Source organism: Gopherus evgoodei, chromosome 11 (genome assembly GCF_007399415.2).
Source record: "Gopherus evgoodei ecotype Sinaloan lineage chromosome 11, rGopEvg1_v1.p, whole genome shotgun sequence".
Lineage (NCBI taxonomy): Eukaryota > Metazoa > Chordata > Testudines > Testudinidae > Gopherus > Gopherus evgoodei.
Genome location: NC_044332.1, coordinates 74,325,746 through 74,338,304, shown reverse-complemented (window position 1 = coordinate 74,338,304; position 12,559 = coordinate 74,325,746). Strand labels below are relative to the sequence as shown.

Below are 12,559 nucleotides of genomic sequence, written 5' to 3'. Positions count from 1 at the left end.
CGCCCCTTCTCTACCTACGCTACATTGATGACATCTTCATCATCTGGACCCATGGGAAGGAGACTCTGGAAAAATTCCACCACAATTTCAACAGCTTCCACCCCACCATCAACCTCAGCCTGGACCAATCTACACGGGAGGTTCACGGTGCAAATAAGTGATGGTCACATTACCACCACCCTATACCGAAAACCTACCGACCGCTATACCTATCTTCATGCCTCCAGCTTCCATCCCGAGCACATCACACGATCCATTGTCTACAGCCAAGCACTGATGTACAATCGCATCTGCTCTAACCCCTCAGATAGAGACCAACACCTACAAAATCTCCACCAAGCATTCTCAAAACTACAATACCCGCACGAGGAAATAAGGAAACAGATCAACAGAGCCAGACGTGTACCCAGAAGCCTCCTACTGCAAGACAAACCCAAGAAAGAAACCAACAGGACTCCACTGGCCATCACATACAGTCCCCAGCTAAAACCTCTCCAACGCATCATCAGGGACCTACAACCCATCCTGGACAATGATCCCACACTTTCACAGGCCTTGGGTGGCAGGCCAGTCCTCACCCACAGGCAACCTGCCAACCTGAAACATATTCTCACCAGTAACTGCACACTGCACCATAGTAACTCTAGCTCAGGAACCAATCCATGCAACAAACCTCCATACCAACTCTGCCCACATATCTACACAAGCGACACCATCACAGGACCTAACCAGATCAGCCACACCATCACCGGTTCATTCACCTGCACGTCCACCAATGTAATATACGCCATCATATGCCAGCAATGCCCCTCTGCCATGTACATCGGCCAAACTGGACAGTCGCTACGGAAAAGGATAAACAGACACAAATCAGATATTAGGAATGGCAATACACAAAAACCTGTAGGAGAACACTTCAACCTCCCTGGCCACACTATAGCAGACCTTAAGGTGGCCATCCTGCAGCAAAAAAACTTCAGGACCAGACTTCAAAGAGAAACTGCTGAGCTTCAGTTCATCTGCAAATTTGACACCATCAGCTCAGGATTAAACAAAGACTGTGAATGGCTTGCCAATTACAAAACCAGTTTCTCCTCCCTTGGTTTTCACACCTCAACTGCTAGAACAGGGCCTCATCCTCCTTGATTGAACTACCTCATTATCTCTAGCTTGCCTGCATATATATACACCTGCCCCTGGACATTTCCACTACATGCATCTGACGAAGTGGGTATTCACCCACGAAAGCTCATGCTCCAAAACGTCTGTTAGTCTATAAGGTGCCACAGGACTCTTTGCTGCTTTTACAGATCCAGACTAACACAGCTACCCCTCTGATATTGTCTATTACAATACCACGTTGACAATTTTACAAGCTTTCTGCTAATGTAGATCTGGGTCACACTTTGTTTCCATATGTTGCATGCCTCTTTGTATTAAAATATATTAATCAGGCTGCTATTAAATACGTGTGCATATTGAGACACTGTTCCTTGCTACTCTGAGTACCTGTAGTTATTCTGAAATGCATAATTATGCTTATTTTTACATGAACTATAGTGTGATAGATAGAATTCTATGTAATCCTTTATATTGCAAGTATTTATCCAAAGCGGGGAGAAATTGTTAAATAAATGCATGTTTCTTGAAAGCTCTAGAAACTGAAGTCCTGTGGTTTTGTTCACAGATCGTTTCAGTGGTCACCATCATAAGCTCAACCTTTACCTATAGTTATTTTCTATGAACAAATAGTTTTGATCCTAAATATAAGGAGCCAGATCAGTCAGTATAAATAAGCATAGCTCTATGGATTACAATGGAGTACACCTCTATTTGCCTCAACTGGGGGGTACACCTATATTTACCTCAGCTTTGGATCTGGCCCAAAAGATTTAGCAAATCGTGATGCAGAACCTGTGGAGGGATATTATCTTTGTAAATAATCCCCATGGTACAATTTATGCGCACTGGTGGAACAAGCTCCTCAGCCCTGGGACAGGAATTTAGTTTAATCTCTGTGCTAAATTCTGCTCTCTGTTGTACATGTACAATTCTGTGGAAGTCAGTCAAATAGTACAGATATAACCAAGGGCAGCTCCCAGCCTCTATGTTCTTCATTCTGGTGAAATTCAGCCCTGTGCAGGGATCACACCTCATCAACTAACAACAACATAAGCCCCATGTAAGCTTTCAAAAATGAGATTTATGTTTTTCATAGGCCCCGAATGGGACTTTTACTCAAGAGTGAATTTCACATGCTCTCTTTTGCAAACATCGAGAACTGTGCCTCCAAGGAGGTGGTTTTCATGATGTTACACTGTAGGTCTAATTAGAGCTGAACTGATGCCTCCAAATATTCAGCATCCTGTATTTTTAACACAAATATATTTCCTGCCTCAGCTAAGAATCCCATTTAAGCTGGTTTCATTTACTTATCATTACCATAACTTTAAATCTGCCCCAAGTAATGACAAGAGTATAGCTATACCACACCAGGGCAGACTCAGAGCCAATTGCGGCTCAGAGAAGCACAATCCTTTCCCTGCTGGCCCCTCACTCTGGAGGAGGAATGAACTACTTCATCCTATTTCACATAGTATCTTATTCCCCAGTACGCCTGGCCAGCTACTCTGGCTGGTATGTTGGGGAGGGAGGTGGAGGTAGGGCCTCCTCTCCCTCCATATCCCTTGTGTGCAACCGGGGTTGTGTCTGCACTACTTCTGAATTGTGGATGATGTTATAAAATTGTGTCATGAAATGACTGCGTCACATTCAGTCTATATGTATGTGGATCCCACTTGCGTTAGCAGGGCCCTGTTACGTCTTTGCCAGGTCAGAGACAACAGCGAAGGATCAGCACTCAGTGATCATGTGAAAAAGTTGGCTCAATAAAAGATATTACCTCAACTACTGGTGTAGCTCGTATCCAGGGATCAGTGCAGTTACAACACTGCAATATGCAAAGCAAAACACTTTGGGACAACAGGTTTGCTACATCTGAGAAGCTGCTTTCTCCTCTTGTCTGAAGGGGTGGGGATGGGAGTAACAGAGAATTAAAGTAACTCCCCACTTAACATCGTCCCAGTTAATGTTGTTTCATTGTTACGTCGCTGATCAATTAGGGAACATGCTTGTTTAAAGTTGCGAAATGCTCCCTTATAACTTTGTTTGGCAGCAGCCCGCTTTGTCCACTGCTTGCAGGAAGAGCAGCCTGTTGGCGCGAGCTGGTGGGGGCTTGGAGACACGGTGGACCGGCAGCCCCCCCTCAGCCCATCAGCTCCCCGCTCCTCTAACTTCCCTGTGCAGCAGCTGCCCAGCAGGCTAGCAATTGCAGGGCAGTTCAGCTGTCTCTCCCTCCACTGCCATGTGCTGCTCCTGCCCTCTGCCTTGGAGCTGCTCCTGGGAGCTTCCTGCTTGCTGTGCAGATGTGGGGAGAAAAAGGGTGCTAATGTCCGGGTGTCCCTCCCCCCCAGCTCCTGCCCCCCATCTCCACAGAGCAGGGCGGAGACACAACAGGGCTCAGGAGGGAGGGAGTTTGCTGGCTGCAGCTGCTGTCTCAACTTGCTGATCTACTTAAAAAGGCAGTGTACTTAGCGTGGGGTCAAACAGTGTGTGTGTGTGCGCGCAGGTGTGTGTGAGAGAGAGAGAAAGACACACACACACACACAGTGTGAGTGTCTGTATCACAAACACATGCACCACCAGCACTTTGGAAAGTGGAGGGAGTGGTGCGCTCCAGTGGGATAGCATGGGTTCATCATCACATTCAGTTTCTGCAGGAAATGATTGCAGCTACTGACACGCGTCTATTGTGTCTCCTCCCTCCATTCGTGCTGCCTTGTAGAGCCAGAGGCTACATTAACAACATGTTAACCCTTCAGGGCTCAGTCAAGTGCTAGTTCATCATTTAGCAGCAAAGCATTCCCAGGAAATATCCCACCCTCTGACTCCACCACCTCAACCAAGCTTCAATGTCACCATTGCAGTATACAGTATTAATTTTTTTGTTTAAAACTTATACTCTGTGTGTGTATATATATATATATCTTTTGTGTAGCGAAAAAAAATTCCCTGGAACCTAGCCGCGTCCCCAATTACATTAATTCTTATGGGGAAATTTGATTTGCTTAACATAGTTTCACTTAAAGTAACATTTTTCCAGGAACATAACTACAACGCTAAGCGAGGAATTACTGTACCATAAGACAGAACAAAAGAGCAGGTGACCCCCCCAAGAGTCTATAAAAGGACTCCCAGGAGAAGCTGGTGAGAGAGCCATTTTGCACCAGACTAAGATGAGAGAGGGTGCTGAAGGGGCAGTATAGACAGGGTGATGGAGGACCCTGCCCGCCTGCCTGATGCAACCGAAATGACTCCCCAAGGGAAGGGGGAGCTAGCGAGGGACATTGTGTTTAGGATGTTTTATTGTTTTGTAAGTAAAAAAAAGAGCATAAAATCATAGACTGAACAATGTACGCGTACTGCCTCACAGCTACCGCATGCCCCTGATGGAAAACTTTAAACCAGAATCAGCATGTTTTTTGTGGGGGGAGGGGCAGGCTATGGGTTGGCAGAGGGGTGTGTTTAAGTATTGGGGAGCCTGAAAGGTCAGTGCTGTGCCCAGAGAGGCTAGACAGTAGGGAAACAAGACCCAACGCTCAAGGTTCCTTGTCAAATTGACATCTGTCTTTTTGCTGAGTGGATTCTTCAACCCTGTGTATGTTGAGCAACTGCCACACAACTTCCTTTCCAGCTATTTATATTGAGAGACACTCTCACTGAGTCAAAGTTGAGATATTTCACGTCCATGTAATACCTCTCCAATCTCTGAACATCTGTATATACTGCAAAAACTTTTTATGGCAACTAGTAGAGTGCATCCAAACAGGTGTCCTTGTAAAGCTACTCTGAAGAGAGACAGATAAACATGGTTTGGTATAGGACAGAAATCTCAGGCTTGCTATTTTTAAGAAGAAAAATGAACCTTATTTCTTTTCCATTAAGGTCTCCTGTCTTATAAGACTAACCCCTGAAAATTGGAACCAAGACCAAGTCAAAGGGCTTTAGTCTAAGGACAGTAGCCAACAGGGGAGAAGCCACACCACAGAACGTGACCCCGGATAATGCTAACCCATATAGCAAATACAAATCTGGAGAGCTGCAGAAGATTAGGGTTTAGGGTTAGTCACAGAGGTAGCCTGCTTCTTCCTGGTAATATGGAGTTTGGTCCTTATGGATTCCCACTGTGTTTAAACCCACTAGCCATACTTCAGGACAATCCTCATTGCCCCTTCCATGCTTCAAGGTGGAGACTTGAAGAGAAGGTAACCTCTGCAGGGCAAAGAGCTGTGAATCTATTCTTCTCCACTTGAATTTCCAGTGGCACTTTTAAGCCTAATTGACTGGGGTCCTGACCCATGACTAGGGTTCCTACATGCAATGACAACACAAAGAAAGGAAAGAAAAAGCGGATTGCTACTGGACAACTGGATTTAGGAACAGTGCAGCGGATTTAACAGGCTAGTTTGTCCTGGGACTACAGGACCTATAGTAGAAAGCAAAAGAAACTAATGGAGTCTACTTGAACTTCCACTTCAGTGGCCCTAAGCATCTGCAGTAAATTTCCACTGAATTTGGGGCTTTCTCCAATATTAATGAGCTATTTTCAACTAGCAATGCACCTCAGCTTGTAAGAGATGATTCCAGGCAGGCGCTGAATATTCCACAGGCTTCTACCCAAATGAATTATTCACAAAAGCTGTAGTAAAAACTGTCGTGGGAATTTCACCCAGTGACCTTACCATCCCGTCTGTTGAGCTTGGCAAAGCTGGGACTGTGAACGCTGAAGAGCTCTGAGGAGCTGTCAAAGGCGGTCAGAGGCAACGAGGATACTAGTGCATCATCACAATTATCTATAAAACAAAGGAGAAATAAACAGAATGTCAGATAAAAAGTAGGAAGAAATTTGCTCAGTTGGACTTTTTGGAAAAAAACAAACACCACATAAACCTTGGTCTTTAACAAACTGGTAACTATTTATTGAGCTGACATTCTGAGCAGATCAGTGTGATTAACTGATCATCAGAGAGGGTTCTACAAGGAAATCCGAACGAGCAGTCACTTAAGTTAGCAAATTAGTAGAGGCAGCCAAAGACCCAGTTTTTAATGGTCATGATTGCCCTCAAGTTTTGGTGGTCCCAATTGGAGACTGATTTCCAGAAGTGTTGACTATGCCATAACTCTAACTGGAGTCAATGGAAGTTGCAATTGCTCAGCTCCTCGGAAACCCAGGCCTTATGTGCTCAAGTTGGGACCACCAAAATTAGACAACTTCTGAAAAATTGAGCTTCTGTACCTACTTTGCTTTGGATGACTAGAAGCCAGTAAGGGAGGAAGAAAGTACTAGTTTGCCTAGGCAAGAAGAACCTTTCTACTAAAACATTGATAAGGTCTGTTGGATACTAAAGATATATTGATCCCAGAGGCAATTCATTGGGTGGTGAAAGTCTCAAGGAAACACCTTTAGCTTTGGTTGAGCTTTGGAGATACTTGGTGGAATTTTAAGACTGTTTCAGTCTATCAATAACTGAAAGACAAACTGATCTTCCCTACACTCATTGTGTTGTAAAATTCAACAGTTCCTGCAGAAGACTGTAGCAATGCCCCCCACCAATCCCTGAGCCAACACAGACAGAAGAGTACTTAGTTTCTTCATTAGTGAAAGACCCTCAAACACACATATGGAATGTGGGAGTGGAAGTGACAGCATCTCACCTCCATACTAAGCAGAGGAAAATTACATACATACATTCATACATACATACATACATTCATACATACATACATACATACATTCATACATACATACATACATACATACATACAGAGGGACTCAACTGCAGGGGGAGGAGGATAGATTGTACTTAAAGAGAATCCTATACTATACTAACAGAACACCACTGGCCATCACATATAGTTCCCAGTTAAAACCTCTCCAGCATTTCATCAACGATCTGCAGCCTATCCTGGAAAACAATCCCTCATTCTCACAGACCTTGGAGACAGGCCAGTCCTCGCTTACAGACAGCCCCCAGCCCCAAGCAAATACTCACCAGCAACTACACACCACGCCACAGAAACACTAACCCAGGAAACAAACCCTGTAACAATCCCTGTTGTCAGCTCTGTCCCATATCTACTCTAGCGACACCATAATAGGACCCAACCACATCAGCCACACCATCAAGGACTCATTCACCTCCACATCTACTAATGGGATATATGCCATCGTGTGCCAGCAATGCCCCTCTGCCGTATACATTGGCCAAATCAGACAGTGTTTACATAAAAGAATAAATGGACACAAAATCAGATATCAAGAATGGTAACATACAAAAGCCAGTAGGAGAACACTTCAGTCTCCCTAGACACTCAATAATAGATTTAAAAGTGGCCATCCTGCAATAAAAAAAAACTTCAATAACAGACCTCAAAGAGAAACTGCAGAACTACAATTCATTGCAAACTTAACACCAGTTTGGGCTTGAATAGGGACTGGGAGTGGCTGGCTCACTACAAAAGCAACTTTCTCTCCCATGGTATTGACAGCTCCTCATCAATTATTGGGAGTGAACCACATCCACCCTTACTGAATCGGTCTTGTCATCACTTGTTAGGTAACTCCCTTCTCTTCATGTGCCAGTATATTTATGCCTGTATCTCTAATTTTCACTCCATGCATCTGAAGAAGTGGTCTTTTACCCACGAAAGCTTATGCCCAAATAAATCTGTTAGTCTTTAAGGTGCCACAGGAATCCTTGTTGTTTTTGTGGATACAGACTAACACAGCTACCCCTCTGATACTATACTATGGAGTAAGGCTAGAATACTTCCCCTCATCCCAAGGAGTTAGGCTAGCCCAAATGGGTGGGCTATACATTATCTACTGCATCTATTTCCTTTTCCTCTCTCAGCTCCTTTTCTCACCATCTCTTCTGAGCCAAACTTGACCGTGATAACCCGCTATGCGGCAGCTGAACTTCTGAGCCCACAGTGTTTGAATGAGGATGAAGGTAGTCAAAGCAAAATTTTCTCATTACTGGCTGTTACATACAAGTCTGTGACTACAGCACAGACTTTCATTAGGGCTATAAAACCATTAAAATTAATGGTATCACCCAGGGAGGAAACACGGGTTTAATTACAGAAGAAGTCCTGCAGGTTAGCAAGATCCCAGACTCCACAAGTCCCGCCCCTTGTACAAATATAATTATTGGGGAAAAATTTATTAATACCACATTAAGGTTGCAAAACTCAAGACACACACACGCGCACACACACACACACACCCCACACAACGATTTCACAATAACATGAATTTAGCCATATTGGCAATTTTGGGCCTGATGCAAAGCGGACTGATGTCAATGGGCGCCTTTTTGTGACATTGAGCTATGGATCAGTGTTTGGGGCAGAACAGAGCATGGTAGGAACTGCTGTGATTAGAATCCCTACCTGAGCTCCCTAGTACCCGGGGGAGTGAGCCGCTTGCCTTCTGTAGGGTGAAGCTACCTGCTCTTGACAGCACAACTGTAGGGCTCATTCCCATCTTTCCCCCTATTGGCTAATTTTTTACTTGAGGGCACAAGAAAACAGCCATTCTTGGGTCTTCCAAAGGCATGGCCAGCTCTTTCACACACACACATACAGACCAATCAACTGGCCACACAGGACAGATTTCCTCCCATGCATATGCACAGAAGAGTCAGACACAATAGGATCCTTCATATTTTGATTACCAGGCAGACTGAAATGTAAACCTAAAGTTTGCCGACGGAGAACTTTACGTTAGAGTTAAGAGCACATGAATTCATTTAAAGTGCATAGGCATGTGAGTGCACCCCTTCCCCCCTACCCTCCCGCAACCTCCTTTATCTGATTGGTTGAATGTATCTCAATGGTTGTATGAAATGTCCCTAATTGCAAGGGAAGACAAAGAGAATTACTGGTAATAAGCAGAAACACGATGTTAAATCCTGCTCTGAGTTACAATGGTGTAAATCAGGAATAATTACACGGACAAAATGAAGTTACTCCAAGTTTATACTAGCATAATTGGGATCAGAACTTGGCCCGTTGCTGGAAAGATAGTTGATAGACTGTTTAAATATTCATTATATGTAGCATGCAAAATGTATTCGTGAAATCCCTAATCCAAGAAGAAAGCTAGTCATTTCACCAGCAGCAAAGCACTTGATCACGCCTGCTAATCTTCTGCAAAAAATATTGAAGAAAAACAGATGTGTAGTCTTCCTGATGGGATTAAAATGGATCATGTTAATGTCACCTGTTGGCTTCACTACAGAATCAAGAGGAGACTTACACACACCATTTTGTGTTCCTCTTCTTGGCCCTGATCCGGGAACTTGTGTAAAGACTGCAGAATAATGCCATCCGTCCCAAGATTTATTCAATATTGTTGAAATGTCGCCGCATTAATTTCAGTGCTCAGGACAGTGACTGGACCGAATGCTGGCCTCAATCAAGCACTGTGCAAATTTCACACCCAGCTTTCTCAGCATTTCATCTCATTCCTGATTATCTTTCCCTGCATGGCCTTCTCTCTCAAAATGATCAAATACTTGTGTTGAGTTGCCCCATTTCATATAGTGGTTTTGCAAAGTGCATAGACATTAAATAGTAGCAAGTGACAACAAAACAGCCAGTGATCGTGACCGCATTTCATTTGTTATGAAGCTGGTTAGCCTGACCTAGAGGAAAGGCTTACATGGGACTCAGTCAGTAAAGAATTAAAACATGGTAGCATAATTAATACCAATCAACATGATTTTACGGAAAATGGATCTTTGTTAAACAAACGATGTGTTTTGAATGGATTACAAATTTGTTTGATAAAGATAATTGTGTTGACAGAATATAATTAGACTTCTGTAAGGTATTTCACTTAGCCATGCACGATATTCTGATAACAAAAAAACTAGCCTTGTATTCAAGTCTGGAATTATCCTCCTATGGGGTGCTTTTAGCAGAAAAAAAGAGATAATGAGATCAAATGGTTTGAAGCTGAAGCTAGACAAATTCAGACTTGAAATAAGCCATAAATTCAACAATGAGGGTAATTAGCCATTGGCACACCTTAACTAGGGACATGGCTAATTCTCCATCACTTGAAGGTTTTAAATCAAGACTGGGTGTCTTTTTAAAACATATGCTGTAGCTCAATAGAATTTATTGGCTCAATGCAGAAATTATTGGGTGAAGTTCTATAGTCTGTTGTAAGGTTACATCCCATTTCTTTATGGAAATATACTTATGATATGCATATGGCATAACTGAGATACATTTTATGCGAGATGGGTCTTGTAAGGTATCATCGGAAAGGTTTAAATTTACTGGATGTGATTATCCAGTCCGTATGCATGTACATTTCTGAATCTAAAGTTAGGAATACTATGTAATAATTACAACTGCACGTGTATTTGGGAATCACCCACCAGACAACAGCCATCAGACTTGATGGGCCATTAGGAAGAAACAATAAGACTTTGAAAATATTAATCTCACTCCTTCCTGAGAGGTGTCCTGGGACTTAGCTGTGACACTACTAGGTCAGGTGTCCTGTCACCTGGTACTAAACACCATCTTGGACATCTAGTAATTTTCCACCTTATATAAATCCTATTTAAGGCTGGAGAGTAAGGCTACCAGAACTCTTCTCCATTGCCTTCCTGCCCAAAAAGAAAGACTGCTGAAAGTACCTGAAGAGACAAAGGAACTGAGCTGTGGGAAAGGTAAGGGCTGAGTCCAGACTAAGACAGGAGTCTACTCTGTAAAGAGAAATAACTGGAACACTAAGCTAAAGAAACTCTGCAACTTGCCTAAAACAACATTTAGGGTGAGAAATTATTTCTTGAAACCAGTCTCTTTAAGATCTTAAGCTTAGTACACGTGTTTTGTTTTATTTGCTTGGTAATCTGCTTTGTTCTATTTGCTATCCCTTATAATCACTTAAAATCTGCCTTTTATAGTTAATAAACTTGGCTTTGTTTATTATTAAATCCAGTTTGTGCAATTTAAAACTTGGAGGGGAGCAAGAAGTTGTGCATATCTTCCTCCACACTGAGGGAGGGGGCAAATTTATGAGCTTACGTTGTATAGATATCTCAACAGCACAAGACATTATTATTTTGGGTGTACTTTCCAGAAGGGAGCTGCACTTGAGTGCAGGGTAAGTTCCTGGCTGAGTTTTCGGTTTGCAGACTCAGTGATTCTACACACCTACCTGTGTATGTGTGCTACCAGAGGCCGGAGAGCCTAATTCAGCAAAACAGGGAAAGGGAGCCCATGCTGGTGGAGCAGGCAGGGAAATCCCAGTACATCAAGTGGCATTCCAAATGTAGGGGGGAGGGGGAGGGACTAACCCATCACATCTGTATTATCCAGGGGGTCAGACTAGCTGATCATAATTCTTCTCTCTGGCCTTTAAAAGAAAGAATCTGTGAATTAGAATGAGTGTTAAATTCATTTTCACTTTTGATCTGACCAAAAAAAGCAAGTCTAGCCTATGTTCCAGAAAACTGAGTGGAGTGCTGTGTGGCCCACTTTACTGTGTTATTTGGCCACCAATTCCATTGCAGTATACTTTCCGTTTCCCATTAGGGCTCTAAGACTTAACTTACAGGAGGTCTCAGGTCTTTTCAGAAGAGCTCCTTTAAGGCCATAGTCAAATTAGAACAGAAAAACATGCACGAGCAACCCACTCTCCAAATACAATCCACACACTATGCAAAAATCCAACAGCGCACCCAGTTCCTAGGAACTGGCTTTATTAACTAAGAAATCAACAAGAAGGTAACAAAGTTCAGCTCCAACCATCTCACTAGAGTTGGTTTCTCTCACAAGAGCCTTCTCTACGGACTGCCCAGCCGAACTTGCCCAATATACATATACATACACATATCCTTCATAAGAGAATATTTTTGGTAAAAAAGTGATGCATCAAAGAGCAGGGGTCGGCTTATAAAATATGATAATTTTAAACTCTATGGAATCATTGAATTGAATATCTAACATACTGTCATTTTGTTTACCTGGAGCGTCTCCAGGCATGGAGCCCCTCAGCTCCCAGTGGCCGCGGTTTGCCATTCCCAGCCAATGGGAGCTCTCATTGGCTAGGAATGGCAAACCATGGCCACTGAGAGCTGAGGGGCTCTGTGCCTGTGAATACTCCAGGTAAACAAAACGTCCCAACCCCACAGCGGCTTACCCTGATGAGCTGGGAGCCAAAGTTTTCCAACCCCTAAAATATAGGGTCAGCTTATGAAAGTGTCATACAGTTTTTGCTGTTTTTACTTATCCATCTTGGGGGCGTCGGCTTATAAAAGAATGGGCTAATGAACGAGTATATATCATCAATTCCTTCCTATTCCTCACCTAAGTGCCACTCCACCTTCATTTTGGTGAGGTAATAGGTAATCTTCCTGAGAAGATCATCCGTGGTCCTTGACTAGTGGGATCAATATCTGCAAAGTGGATAGAG

At 43.2% G+C, this 12,559-nt stretch overlaps 1 protein-coding gene across 1 annotated transcript in view; it reads right to left on the bottom strand.

Moving 5' to 3' along the window:
* Nucleotides 1-12,559, bottom strand: part of CNTNAP5 (contactin associated protein like 5) — a 431,022-nt gene that overhangs the window by 305,219 nt on the left and 113,244 nt on the right. Inside the window, exon 2 of the mRNA XM_030580503.1 lies at nt 5,802-5,912. Coding sequence (XP_030436363.1) covers nt 5,802-5,912 — 111 coding nt within the window. The remainder of the gene's footprint in view (nt 1-5,801; nt 5,913-12,559) is intronic.